The following is a 14,330-nucleotide window of genomic DNA, read 5'->3' as shown; positions in this document are numbered from 1 at the left end:
TTGGCCGGCTTTGGTGCGGAGCACATTGTGGTCATTTCCCCTCTGGGACACACCAGACCTGATGGCACTTGGCCAAGCCCAGGGGAGCCCTGGGGACAGGAAGAGGTGTCCAGCCTCAGAGGAGGGTGCTATCCTGAACCCTGGGGTGCAAAGCCAAGCACCCGTATTACCCAGCAGCAGAGTTTTTTTGGGGTGGGTGGCAGCCGTGTGCAGTGGTGCTGCAGCCTGGCAGAGGGGTAAACTACCACCCCTCATCCCCTCGGGTACCTGTGGGATGGCAAAGACACCCTGACCTGGGCAGGACCACCTGGGAGAAGGGTAGATGATGCTCTGGCTCCTGCCTGCTGTGAAACACACGCACAAGCCAGAGCTGGCCCCCAGGACTCTGCCCCTAGCCCCAGACTGGGTGATGCTGGACTGGAGCCCTGGGGCTGAGAGCCCCCATTGGGGAGCACAGCACTCACCGTGTGGCACCTGGTGGTGGGTGATGGACATGGGACAAAAGACCTGTGGGCTGCACGGACACCGTCAGTACAGCAGGGCTTGGGAGGGTTGCACTGGACAGCTGGTTCTTGCCCCAGCCTTAAATCCCACATGAGCACCCTGATCCTTTGGTCTCAGGCCTCTGGGATCTTGGGGGGGGGGGGGGGGGGAGATTTGCACCACTATTTAGGGAAAGCATTTGTTTGGAGGTTTGAATTAGTATTCAGGGGGATTCAGGGAAAGGTTTGCACCAGTGTGTAGTGAGAAGTATTTGGAGAGACTTAGTGCCAGCTTTCAGGTGTTTAGGAGGTTTGCACCACACAGAGGGGAAGGTATCCCCCAGCACTTAGGAAGGGGTTTGCCCCAGCATCAGGGAGGGTGGTCTGCAGGCCACAGAGGCTTTCTGGGGACAATGTCTCTGAGGACAGCAGCTCCTGAAGGAGCAAGTGACAGGACAGCTGAGAGGAGCCATGGCACCACCTTTGCCCACTCCTCTACCACATCCTCCTCCTTCTGCCCAGACCTTGATGGTGCCTGTGTGGGACATGGTTGAGGTACACTCTGCTCCATGGAGGTTACTCACTGGGGACCTGCAGCTGTGACAGAGGATGTGAGCTGGGAAGATGGTGCCACAGCAGTGACGGCACAGCCCTGCAGGACACAAGCCACCCCGGCCACCTGTGGCCCTTGTTTTAGCCAGCTCCAGGGGACACCAGCCAGTTGTGTGCCCTGGCAGGGATGCCAGGCTGCTTGCAGGGGGTGGCTGGTGGGCTGGAGCTGGGAAAGCCACTTGTACCTTGTTTCCCAAGGGAAGAACTGAGAGCAGAGCGGGGCTGGATTAGGACCCAGGAGGTTCTGCTCTCCCAGTCTGGATCCTGTGGAGTGCTCAGGGTGTTGGTTTGGGGTGGTGGCGGCAGTGGGTGTCTCACTCCCAGCGTCCCCAAGCCTGTGCTCTGCCCCAGCTTTCTCTTCTTCTCCAGCAGATGGAGCAATAACACAGTGATCAACACCATCTCGCCATGGGAGGGCTTTCTGCGGCTCCCCGGCAGAGCACGCACCCATAACATCCCCCCATCAGGCACAAAAAACGCTGTGAGCTCCCCCTTCCTCTAGATACCCATTCTCTTCCTCAAGGTGGTGGATACCTCTCCCAGGTGCTTTTACAGCTGCTTTGGCTCCCAGAGCCGGAAATGCTTGCTGGATTTTCTCTGGGGATGAGCTGAACATTGCTCTTGTGGTCTGGATGCCATGACAGCCCACTGTGGCCTTGGGAGTGGGCTAAATGTCCAAGACCAGCTTTTAGCACCAAGTTCTGTGTCCCTGCAGACAGCACAGATGCTGCCAGGGCAGCATCCCCCTCCTAATTCTCTCCAAACTCCCTTCTCAAACCCCATTCCCCTCCCAGCTGCAATGCAGGCCCTGTGAAAGGAAAGCCCTCCCCCCACCCCAGGCAGGTGAACCCCCTTTGCTAATTCTCAGACCATGTGCCACCATCAAAAGCTGCAGCTTCCTGTGGGAGCTCCGTGGATGTGACTAGGACTGGAGCACTCCAGCCATGGGGACCACTCTCCTCCTGGGCACCCTCGGTGTCTTCGTGGAGTTATTTCGGGTTTCCCAGCACTGCTCCAGACAGCCTGTTCCCAGCATCCAGCTGTTCCCAGTGCTCTGTTCACAGTCTCTAGTGCCTCTGGAGGCAGAGAGCCCCCTCATTCCGGTGAATGAGTGTCCCTTCCACTGCAGGGGCTGGGGTTGTTGTAGGGTCAGCCGAGCACTCTCCATACTGTCTGCTTTCCTGGGCAGACATGGACACTCCGAGTCTGAGGGTTCCTGGGTGTGCCCGCTGGCTTCCCCCCACTGCTGCTGTGGGACACTCTGGGGATGGGAGGCCAAGCCTGCCTGGTGGGACAGTGACCCAAGGCTGGGATAGGATCTTAAACACATAAGATCTATGGATCCCCAGAAATGCCTGGGGAGAAGCCAGAAGCCCTGTAAGCACACCCTCCGGAGGCTGATTGGACACAGCTGTTTAATGGATGTATCTCAGTACAGATAGGGAGTTGCAACCCACGCACCCACGGCCACCTCCTCACCATGGCTCTGGCCACATCTCGGACCTGGCATCTGAAATATCCCCATTGACGCTCTGGCCACATCTCGGACCTGGCATCCAAAATATCCCCATTGGCCTGGCATGCCAGGGCGGTAGAGGAAGATGTGGTGGCACTGGTGCACCTCCTGGTCTTGCGGTGGGAGAGACCCTGGAGAGGGGAACTGTGCCCTGGCTGGGGAAACGGGGCTGAGTGGGATGGTGCCCCCTTTGCATCAGGGATAGAGGTGAGGGAGTGACCAGGTTGCTGCCGGTGCATGCCTGGTCTGTGTACACCCCAGGGAACCCTGGCTGAGCCAGGGCACACCAGGCAGGGAGAGGCTGAGGGCACTGCAGGGAAGGGATGGGAGGGACAGGGAGCAGCTGCCGGGGCTGCCATGAGACTGGGGCATCCCAGCCCCTGGCGTGTTTGGGGCAAGGTTTCCGGGGTTCCTCCTCCTTCACCTGTGGGCTGAGGACATCTATCCACCACAATGTTGCTGAGCACCAACCCTGCCCAGCCAGTGCCTCACCCCTGCAGCTGACACCTGGGGGTCTCTGTGCTCTGCCTCCCCCTCCTCATCACAAGCAGTAATGCCCCTAGTGAGGTGGGGTTGCCCAGTCACCATGCTGGGGAGAGAGCAGGACTGAACAGGGCTGGGGACTGAAGTGCTGGATAGATGGAGAGCATCCCTTGGAACCAGGGGTACAGGAGGGGGTGAAGGATGCAAGGGAGTGCTGAGGGCAAGGTCAGATGCACAGGAGGGCTCCCCTATGTCTCACCTTGCCCTCCCATCCCTCTGAAGCTTTCTATACCCAGTGTTCCTTCCCACATCACTGCTGCCGGCATTAAATAGTTGGTCCCCAGGAGGGCAGGGCCAAGGAACACTCTCCCAGAAACAACCACCAGCATGCAAGGATGGACCTACTGGGCTCCAGCACTTGTTGGAGCAGTGTAGGGATGTGAAAGACCCCAACAGGGTCAGCCACATCTTCCCCTCGAGAATCCATGATGCCAATGAGCTGAGACACTGCTTGCTGCAAACCTGGCAGCACACAGAGGCTCAGCTGTGGCTTCCCCTGTGGGAGGCTGGGGGGCACACGGATGCTGGGCACCGGTTCTGCCGAGACCCCACAACTACCCAAAGCAGATCCTGCACTGTCTGTGGGCTCCAGGGACTCCACGCGCCGGCAGGGAGTGCTGTGGGGACGTGGATCGCAGGGGCAGATGGTTCCCTGGCCCCTGCGCCCCACGGTGACCCTGGGACCAGGACCTGGCGCCGTGGTGCTGGCGGGGCGTGGGGGCAGCCAGACATGCCCCGCCCCTCCCGCCTCTCTCCCAATCAGAGCAGCCCCCACCCTGCCAGCCAATCACGGCCTGGCCACCTGTCCTCTTCGCAGCCAATCCAAGAGGGAGGCGGGGCAGAGCGCAGCATGGCCGCCTCCCCGCCAGCCAATCAGCGCCCAGCTCCGCCCCCAGGGGTGGGCGGGGCAGGTCTGCATGGCGGGAGCGGCGTCGCGCCCTCGACGCGCCGCGGGGATTAGGCCGGGGGCTGCAGGTGCAGGGCGGCGCTGTTGGGGCGCGCCGCCAGGATGTAGGCGACGTTCTCCCGCAGGAAGCCGGGCCAGTCGACGGTCCTGTGGGTAGATGTGGGCTCACCGGCCACCCCAGCCGGCACTGCTGTTCCCCTGGTGCCTCCGCCCAAAAGGAGGGTGTCCCCCACCCCTGCATACCGCCCTGCCTCACCTGGGCTCCTCCTGCTTTGTGGCTGGCAGGATCTTCTCTGGGCTCTTGCCGTTCCTGCTGCTGGCGGGGCTGCCCTCTGATATGGGCCCCACGTGGCTGATGCTGTGGGAGGGAGGAGGGTGCCCTTCATCCCCATTCCTTGCACCCCAAATGGTGGTGGTGGCAGGGGGAGGAGGGTGCACAAGTCTGAGGGGCCACGGAGGGAAGGAGATGAGAAGTGTGGGCACCCAGTTTGTGTGCCGAGTGCCTTCGGCGGGTGCTGGGGCTGTGGCGGGAGTGCCAGCTAGGATGTCGCCCCTACACCAAGGTGGGCATTCCCATACCTGACGTTGCAGGACAGCATCTCCTTTTGGTGCTTGCGGAACCAGGTGTGCCGGGCCTGGCGGCACTCGCCCTCCCCGATGAAACCATCATTGTCCTGGTCCAGGGCCAGAAAGGCTGCCCGTGCCCGCTCCCGCTCCTTGGGGGTCAGCAGCCGCAGCAGGGCATTCTAGGGGGGCACAGAAGGGAAGGGAGAGAGCTCACCCGGCTCCTATGGGAATCTCCTGGCTCCTAATGCCCAAAGCTGTGGGGGTCTCCGGCCCTGGGTGCCATGGCCTTGGGTGGTGGCCATGGGACTCAGCCCCCAGTGCCACAGCCATGGATGCCAGCCTTAGGACAGCTCAGGGTGCTGTGACCATGGGAGCTTGTCTTGTGTGCTGGGACCATGGGAGCAAGGCCCAGATGCCGCAATCGTACCTTTGGCCGTAGTTTCTGCAGCAGCTGGATGGACTCGTGGGAGAGGAAGTCCTGCCACTCGATGTGCCCCTTCTTGTCGGGGTCCAGGGCATTGAACTGCAGGGCTGCCTGCTCCTCCTGTGCCTCGGCCATGGGCTTCTCGAACTGCTGCTTGTGCACGAGGTGTTTGTAGTGCAGGAAGTCATCCAGGGTCAGGCAGGTCTCTGTAGAGGGAAGGATTGGCTGTGCAGTGCCCGGGAAGAACTGGGGACACCCCTCCCCACCTGGCTCGCCCAGCCTCCTGGGACCTGCCATGGAGAGGTAACGCACCTGGAATGATCTTGCAGTTCTTCAAGGTCTCCATCAGGCTGTACATCTCTTCCTCTGTCAGCAGCAGATTCAGGTTGTCCTGAGGTGGGAGACAGAGAGGAGCCGTGGGGCAAAGGCATGGGGTTGGGGGAGCATCCCGCTGTACGGCAGCAACAGGATCCCTTGACAGCATGTGGGTGTGGGCACCCACACCCCGAGAGGGATGGTGTGCAGAACACCCAAGGGTTCTGCAGTGGGATGGCTCCAAGCCACTGGGCCATTCCAGCTCTGCCACAGCAGCCCATCCCGTGGCCAAGGTGGGCAGCAGGAGGTGGGGGGCAGCAGGTCCCCCATTGCTGCAGACCAGGCTGTGAGGTGGGACCCTTTTCATGTCTGCGTGGGGCAGGATCCCCCAGGGAGCACCCACCACCCAGCAGCAGCCCGGTGTCCCCTGCTCCAGGCACTCACGCAGTAGTAGCAGCTCCAGCCCGTCTCGGTGTGCGCCGTCTCTGTCACCTCCACGGCACTGTCCTTCTGCAGGTACCCCATGCGGCGCAGGCAGCCGTCGTGGTACACCCGGGGGCAGATGCGGCATGGGAAGAGGCTCTCGGCCGTCCACACCTCGCAGATCTCACACATCTCGTCATTCATGATCTGGGGAGGGGTGGGCAGATGCTCAGCAGAGCAGCGTGGGCAGGGGCCTGGCTTCTCTCTGGGGGTGGTGTTTTGTGGGTGGGGGTGGATGTTGGGGGGTGGAGTGGACGGCGGGACAGGAATGCGTGGGGTTGGTGTAGGGAACAGGTGGGTGGTAAGGTCGTAAGGGACATGGCTGGTTGAGGGTAGGTGGGTTTGTTGGGATGAATGGTGGGTGGATGGGTCTGGCTCTAGGGTTGGTGGGGCTGTGAGGTTGTAGGTGCTCTGCGGTGCAGCATGGGAAGTGTGGGTGGCTGCACTAGGGTTGTAGTTTGGCTGGTTTTTAGTGTTGCAAGTATGGATGGATAAGCTGTAAGGTTTTTCACACATTTTCATTTCCATTTCCCAAGAAATACTGATTGTACCCTGCATGATTTAGCCTCAGAGGGTGGTTGGGCACTGGAACAAGCTGCCCAGGGAAGTGGTCACAGCACCAAGCCTGACAGAGTTCAAGATGTGTTTGGACAATGCTGTTAGGCACATGGCAAGATTTTTGGGGTGTCCTGTGTAGGGGGCAGGAGTTGAACTTGATGATCCTTGTGGGTTCCTTCCAAATCAGAATGTTCTATGGTTCTGTGGAAGGCTGTAGGTGGGCTAGGGGTGTAGGCTTGTTAGGTTGGTGGGTGGATGGATAGTTAACGCTGTGGGTGTGTATGGGTGGGCTGTAGGATTGTGTGTAGGTGGAAAAGCTGTTGGGTTGTGGATAGGCTGGGCTGTAGGGGCTGCAGGTGTGAATGTATGGTTTGAGTTGCAGGCTGGCTGGCTGTAGGCTGACAAACACGTAGATCAAATTGTCCTCCTCTTTACCCTGAAGCTGGAGCTGCCTGTGCCCAGCAGTGACCTCTTCTTTCCAAGACATACCAGGCTGCTGCGAGGGCACATCTGAACAGTTGCACCCTCCTCCCCATGTGGTATCTCCAAGCTGCCCAGCCTGGCCCTTGGCACCCTGCCCCACTGAGCCACCTCCATAGGGCTTTGCCCTACCCAGAGAGGCTGTCACTGCCTGGCAGGTACTCAGGTGCTTGTGCAGCCCTGGGCTTGCCCCAGCCCCTGTCCCCATGGCTCCATCTGCTCACCTGCTCCCTCTGTTCCAGGCTGATGTCCGGGGGCTCGTCATCATGCAGCTCCCGCTTGGGCCGGATGAAGGCGGGTGGCGTGAACCTGTTGGCCCGGTCAAACTCCTCTGGCTCCACGCCCCGGCCATCCCGCAGCCGTTCCCAGGCTGCCTTGGCACTGGCACTGGCACTGCTCTCCTCTGGCTGGGAAGGTCCTGCCGATGCCTCCTCCTCTCCCTCCTGCACCTCCTGGTCCAGCGTCCCCCGGCGTGAGGTCCCCGCCTCTCCCCGGCGCCGCGTCGATGGCTGCTCCCGCAACCCGTCCTTGAAGGCTGACACTGCCAAGCTCACCTTCTGCACCCTCTCCACCGTCTGCCGCCTGGACATTAGCACCCCCATGGCTCTGCGGGGGAAGGGAGGTGCTCAGTGCTAGCACCTGGGGGCACAGTGCTGCTCCCCGGACTTGCACTGTGTCCCTGACCCCCAAAAGTTGTCCTAGGTGGCTTTCTCCCAAATATGCAAGGCGCAGCTCAGGACAGGGAGAAATGGTAAGATGGCACTGGGGTTATCCACGGTGTCTGTGGGGAGATACACCCCTGGCCACGGAGGGTCTGAGTGTTGGTGCAGGACTGGGACAGAAAACAGGGAATTGTTTTGGGGATGCCTCCCCTGTGTTTGCTCTATAGACTCCAGTTTAATGGGAACAATCCACGTCTTTCCCACACCAGACCAGTAAATCCCAAAGGGATTGGGACCAGCTGTAATCCCGCCTCTTGCATGCATCTCCTTTCTGCCTTGGAGAAAGCCTCTGTGGCCAGTCAAGGGTGAAAGCTGTCCTCCTTGCAGCTCTGCCCAGGACTGGGGCATAGCTGGCTCCTCACCTTCCCCAAATTCCTCTTCACGCCCCTGTCTCTCTTGCGCTCACACGCTTGTGTGTCTGTGCGTATGTGCTGCTGCTGTGACCACTGGGCATCCTGCATCCTGCAAGGAGCCGTGTGGGAGGGGTTGGACCAGCCACAGGAGGGCTGTGAGAGTGCAGGAAAGAAGGGAAGCAGCGCATGGGATTGGGGCACATGAGTTTCAGTACCAAGGGAAGATCATCTCGGGGTAAAATGGGGAGGTCAACAGCAGCAGCAATAGCAAGTCAGCCTCTGTCTCACTGGGAGTGGGCTGAAGCTGGGAAGAAGCAGGATTTGGTCTCCAACATCGTGGGGCACAGCGTCACCCCAAATGGGTCCCACTGCTGCCCTCGTGCCCTGCTAGGATTGTGTTATGGAAGATGCTGCCCAGGGCAGTGGTGGAATCACTGTCACTGATATTGTTCAAAAAAACGCGTAGACACGGCACTTAAGGACGCAGTTTAGCGGTGGCCTTGGCAGCGCTGGGTTAACAGTTGGACTCGAGGATCTTAGAGGTCTTTCCCAGCCTTAATTATTCTGTGATTCTACGCTGCAGGAAAGAGACACTCCCAGCAGGAGCCCAGGGACTAGGAGGCAGAGCAGGGAGACTGGATCAGCAATCCCCCGCCCCGCCAGCCTCAGAAGGAAAGTCCCCAGGTAGCGGGATAATTAGCGGCACGAGCGCACACGCCGGGATCTCGGGGCTGCGGGAGGACTCGGCGCCGCGGGCGCTGCTGTCAGGGAGCCTGGGCAGGGTAATTACAGGTGCCCCACGCTGGCAGGGCCGAGCGGAGCAGAGCCGAGCGCGCTGGCAGGCAGCGAACAACCGCTGCGTGCACACGCATGTGATTTCCCAGCCTCTCCCCACCACCGCGGGACCATCTGCCTGCGGGTTCCCACGCACTGAGCCGGGTGTGCAACACGTGTGGGCCCCCGTCCTGCGCGTGGGGGTCCCGGCAGAGCGCCCACACAGGGGGGTATTTGCGCCCGCTGGATGCGCTGCCTGGCTCAGAGCTGGTGCCCGGCGTTCTTCAGCTTCCGGGGCTTTGCAAAGGTGGGAGCAGGGCAGAGCTGGACTCTCGTGTCCGAGCCACAGCAACAGCGTCTCTATGGCTGTTACAGTGGGAAGGAAAAACACCTGGATGTCTCTTCACGCCCACTGCGCCACCAGCCCCTGCCCGGGAGGCTCAGGATCCTGTTTGCCCTGGGCAGGATCAGCTCTGCTGCTGGGCACCATCAGCTCTGCCTGAGAACTGAAGACTCGGGGACATCACTGCGAGATCCCCCCGCGGTCTGCCCTTGCAGGTTGCTGCATCACACATGCTGTCCAGATCCAGGCCTCCTCGTGGCCAAGGCTTGGGGCAGAAGCAGGGAGGAGAGGATGCAGAGAGGCTGGGCTCATGGACAAGAGAGAAAAGAGGGGTGTGGGCCCCATCACACCAGTACCCCCAGCAGCCACACCAGTGCTCCTGATCCCCACCGTGCTGTTGGGCTCTGGGTGCCCCAGCCGCAGCTCCCCTGCAGTACAGTGGGGCAACCAGGGCAGTGGGAAGGTGGCTGGTGGGTGAACCATCTGTAATCCCCCTCAGAAGTGGTTTCCCTGTGTGTTCATGTCAGTCACCCACCAGCACTGTGCTGCTGCTTGAAGTTCCCAGCCACCTCTCTGTTTCCTGCCCTCTCCTAAGGCCATGCTGAGTGCCTCCTGCCATTTACTGCTGTCTGCCTGGATTCTGGATGGTGTCACTCGTGTAATGACTTGTGTCAGTTCTCAGCCCCACTGGCCTCTCTGTCGCTGCTAGTGCTGCACAGCTGAACCCTGCCTGCACATCCAAGCTTGAATGGCTTCACTCTGAACTCAGTCTCCAGACATCACTGCCTTTCCACAGACCCCATTGCTCCCCAGATACCCCAAACTTGCTCTGTACTCTCCAGGACCCCCTTTGCCCTGTGCCCTGCCTGACCCACTGGCTTTCTGAGGTGAGACATTGACCCCACACAGAATCACCCCCACTCATGGAGACCTCTGGGTACTGCGAGGGAGAACCAGGGGTTCTCTTGCCTCATAGCAGCCCAGACACCTGAGCAGGCCCTATATCTGCATGTGTTCCTGGGGGAGGGTGTCCCCACTGCTATTTGTGTCCATCCCCTGAGGCACAAAGTGCCACCACCTGTCTCACCATGACCTGAGGTGCGGGGGCCTCGACCTTGCTGCAAGGCTGCACCGCGGGGCTATTTTTAGGTCGCCCCCACAGAGGAGCTAAATCTGGGCACAGGCGGGAGCTGCCTGCAAACACCCGGCTCCACTGAGCCCTGCCAGTGCCAAGGGCTGTCACAGCAGGTGGTGGGCACCTTTCCACCCCCTTCCCTTCCCTTCCTTTACCTTGCCCCAAGCCCACTGCACCTCTGCCCTGATCCCTGGGCAACACCCATTCCCCACACTCTTCTGGTTTGGATTTTCTGCTTTGCTGCTTCATCCCTGCAGCAAAACACTAAGCCAGAATGCGCTTCATCTTCTTAGCACCCATGGATCCGTATTTCCCAGCCCCACGTGCCTCTCTATGTGGGGAAACTGAGGCATGGAGGCAAGGCTGGTGCAGCTGGAATGGGGGTAAGCTTGTTTTAAGTAGGGATGAGGGCACTGGTGGGACAGAGCCGGTGGCTAGCATGGAGGCACTCCAAGAGAAGGAAGCAGGGCAGAGCATCCCGATGCAAACAGATCCAGTGGCCCCTGCATGGCTGCAAAACCTCCCTTCTCCCATGGCAGAGCACACGTGGCTTGTGCTGGGGTTACGGGGTGCCAAGTTTGTGGTGCAGGGCGATGAGTGACACACAGGTGGGTGTAACATGGCACTGTGGGGGTGTTGTGGTGGCTGGGAACACAGGCTGGATGTGGTGGGGAGCAGCACAGGGTGGATGTGTTTGTTAGGGCTGGATGTGTTACAGGGTGGATGATGTGTCAGGGGTGGATGTGTTTTGGGGTGGATGTGCTACGGTGCGGCTGGCAGAGCGGGGCGGGTGTTACGGCCCACGGCGGGTGTTGCAGCGACTTGTGGGCATGGGGTGGGTGGTGGCTTTGGGTGCAGGGATGTTGCAGAAGCTGTGGGTGTGGGGTGGTGTCTGTGGCAGCTGGGGGTGCGGGATGGGTGTTTTTCAGGGGGTCGCGGGTGCAGGGGGGGGTGTTATGGTGCCCAGTGGTGGCACGGGGAGATGGGGGTGTGGAGCCACAAGGTCTGTGGGGCTGACTGCCACCTGCCCCATTGTGTGTCCTCACTTCAAAGCCCCATCAGCAAATAAAGAGTCAGTAGGTGCTCGGGCTGGTGCACACATGAGCAGGGCCCCTGGCACCCACCTTCAAGGGGATGCATCATGGGTGTGCTGGGAGCAGACCCCCCTGGATTGCAGCTCCCCAGTCGTAGGGAAGGATGCGCCTGGTCCCCACAGGCTCCCTGCAGTCCAGGCCTCCCCCTTGCCTTGAGAGGTTCCTGATATTTTTACCTCACAGCACCTTTCTGGGAGCAGCATTAGGGACCCTGGGGGCAGAGGGGCGGGGTACCAATAGGGAGGACACCCTGGGACATCGGAGCCCACGGCTGCTAGGTCTGAAGGGCACAGAGCAGGGCTGGGAGGAGCTGCCTTGGCTCTGGCATGGCTCTGGTACAGCCCTGCACACCCTGCCAGCCCCTGCCTGCATGGGGCAAGGGGAGCCAGCAGTGAAGGCAGAAGGCTCTGCTTAGGGACCATTGCATCCCACCTCCTTGAGCTGGTTGAGGATGGCCACAGGGGTCTGGCAGCACCCCCTTGTCCCCTCTCCTGGGCAGACGGCACATGCTGTGACTCTGACACTGCTGGGGCTGCTGCTGTGAGGTGATCCAGTTGCCATGGGGCAGGGGGGTCCGTGGCTGATGGTACCCTCCCTACCCTCTGCAGGGCTGTGGGAGTCCAGTGGGGATGCCTAGGGGGGTGGCTGGAGCCCCAGATGTACCGTCCCCCCGTCCTGGGGACCCTGAGCCGGTGGCTGCTCTCCCTGCTGGATCAGGTTGCCTGTCCTGCCGCGCCATGGCAGATTTTATAGGTGTGTCGCACGCTTCCATCTCCCAGAGGGGGATGAAAATGCCGTGACAGCAGAGTCCCTTCCTCTGCAGCAGATACAGCTCCTGCCCGGTTCTCCACTTCTCCTCCTCATCTCCCTCCCCAGCCCGTCTCCCCAGTACCCACATGAGGACCCTAATGCCTGAGGGCAGGACCCTCCCACCCCATTCTCATCCCTCCTCCCAGGCATCCCATCCCAGGAGCTCTGGACACCCTCCCAGGCACCAGGACCTGGGGAATGGGGGGGAAGTGGGAGAACCCCAACAATGCGTGGACAGCCCATGCCAGGCACCCAGCAAAGCACCAACCGTGGCAAAAAAAAAAAAAAAGCACTTACCAGGGTGAGGGTCTGTCTGGAGAACTCAAGCCCTAGATAGAGGTCCACACGGTGTCCATCGCCGCTGCCTCTGGCTGCAGCCCCCTCTCCACCCGTGGGTGCTCACCACATCCCGTGCCCCGCGTGCAAATCCCTGTTGGGGGATGGAGCGGTGAGGGTGGTACCCCAGGAGCCAGAGCCCTGCACTTGCTGCCGGAGGATGCAGGAGACAGGGAGATGCTGGGAGCGGATGCCTGTGTCTAGCGCGCGCACACACACGCACACACACACACACAAACGCACACACACTCAGAGGAAGCAGGGAGCTTGTGACTGGGGCTGAGCAGATGCAGCCTGGTTTGCTGTCCCTGTACCAATTGCTGCCTGAGCTGTGTTAAACAGCTCTCTGAGACACGAAGCTTTTTTTTTTTTTTAACCGGGCTGACGTGTGCTGGGAGATACCAATAAAAGCTTTCCCTGCATCTCCTCTGGCCCCCGGGGCCGAACCGCCTTTCTTAGAAAAAAAATCTCAAGGACTATGGAGATGGGGCTGCATCCGCGGAGGAGTGAATGTCTCACCTGCCCACCAACGGGATCTTCCCCAGACCAGTGCCCCAGCCACAGACCAGTGCCCCAGCCACAGGCTACCTGCACCTGCTTTAACTCAATGCCTGCTGGTCAGTGTTGCAGGCAGGCTGTCCTTCCTACGCCGTGGTGCAGTGGGGGCATGGTGACTGCCGGCTACGTGCAGCCCTGTGCGCCCGGTGCAATGCAGCACCAGGGGTTTAGTTCCCCTGGTCTCCAGGACTGAATGTATCACCTGGGTGAACACCACAGGACTGCAGAGAGGCTGGGGGCTCATGGAAGGTGTGAGTGAGGTGTTGGGGCAAGGGTGAGGATGCTGGTGGGGAGAAGAGGGCACAGACCTAATTCAACACCCCTGAAGGTGGGATGTCTGGTTCATGTGCATTCCCAACTGCCCCACATCAGCCTGGTAGAGATGGTGACTCAGCCCCCTTCCTGAGAGGGGGTACTGCTGGGTAAGAGGGCTGTGCTTTTCCCTTCAGGAACCATCAGCTCTGCCTGGGGATGATTTAGGGTGAAACAGACTGGTGAGCCCTCCTAGGAGCAGCTTCCATACAGGTTTAGGATTAGTGCTGAAAGTGAAAGCAGAGGGGCCAGGGCACTGGGGATGCTGCAGGGCTGCCCTACTCTTTGACCAGGCTGAATACAGCAGGTCCTTTCCTGATTAGGGGAGAGGGAAGCTCTGCTCAGCCCCACTGCACAGTTCCTGTTCCCAGGATGCTGCTGGGGGGAATCCCACATCCCAGCCTGACATCCTGGCCCTGCCTGTCCCTGTGCCCTCCACTGGGCATGTTCTACCTGTCTCCATGTAGCTCCACCAGCCCCACAGAGCATTGGAGAGCAGCATGCAGCAGCAGAGAGGCAGGGATGTCACCCTCTCCATGCAGAGAGCACAGACAGCTTGGAGTGAGAGCATGGGATGAAAGATGAAGCTTGATAACTGAAGCTTCCTGACTTCTGGAAGATGGGCAGCACCATCCCTTACAGTCTTCTACACCTCTGAAAAAAACTATGGTGAACACAGCATCCGACACTCCTGCAGTGTCCTGCCTCCCCAGGAGCATGTGACTGGGACAGGGCAGTCCCAAGGGTGCTTCCAGCACCCTATTTGGGGCACATACACTCCAACTTGTGCCACACGCTGGTGCCAGGCTGGTACCTGACCCCTGACTGCTGCTCATCACCTCTGTCAGCCCTCTGTAGACCTATGGACAACAACACTGATCCCACAATACTCAAACCTTCATCACAGATCCTCCCCAGTCCCCCATGTCTGAACTGGGAGTGAGCTGAGACCGTCTGCAGCTCATGTCACCTGCAAGCAGATCTAGAGGTCAGAAAAGGCAGCATC

At 60.2% G+C, this 14,330-nt stretch overlaps 1 protein-coding gene across 1 annotated transcript; it reads right to left on the bottom strand.

The window, feature by feature from the left end:
* Positions 1 to 2,490: 2,490 nt before the first annotated feature.
* PHF24 (PHD finger protein 24) lies at positions 2,491 to 12,803 on the bottom strand. Its single transcript, XM_027906300.1, has 8 exons — positions 12,416 to 12,803; positions 7,112 to 7,493; positions 5,811 to 5,996; positions 5,364 to 5,442; positions 5,055 to 5,257; positions 4,640 to 4,806; positions 4,317 to 4,418; positions 2,491 to 4,207 (listed from the first exon to the last, which is right to left on the bottom strand). The coding sequence occupies exons 2-8, from the start codon at positions 7,487 to 7,489 to the stop codon at positions 4,111 to 4,113; spliced, it is 1,212 nt and encodes a 403-aa protein (XP_027762101.1). The 5' UTR covers positions 7,490 to 7,493; positions 12,416 to 12,803; the 3' UTR covers positions 2,491 to 4,110.
* Between the last annotated feature and the right edge of the window lie 1,527 nt (positions 12,804 to 14,330).

The sequence above is a fragment of the Empidonax traillii genome, unplaced genomic scaffold (assembly GCF_003031625.1).
Source record: "Empidonax traillii isolate 1590-97213 ecotype Southwest subspecies unplaced genomic scaffold, ASM303162v1 scaffold26:size2357266, whole genome shotgun sequence".
NCBI classification, from domain to species: Eukaryota; Metazoa; Chordata; class Aves; order Passeriformes; family Tyrannidae; genus Empidonax; species Empidonax traillii.
The sequence above is the reverse complement of the archived record's forward strand: the minus strand, read 5'-3'. Positions and strand labels throughout refer to the sequence as shown.

Coding starts and splice junctions, on each gene's coding strand:
- PHF24 (XM_027906300.1), bottom strand. CDS start 7,489: ATGGGGGTGCTAATGTCCAGGCGGCAGACGGTGGAGAGGGTGCAGAAG. Junction 5,258..5,363: donor GAACTGCAAGATCATTCCAG/GTGCGTTACCTC, acceptor TTCCCTCTACAG/AGACCTGCCTGACCCTGGAT. Junction 4,807..5,054: donor TGCAGAAACTACGGCCAAAG/GTACGATTGCGG, acceptor GTGCCCCCCTAG/AATGCCCTGCTGCGGCTGCT.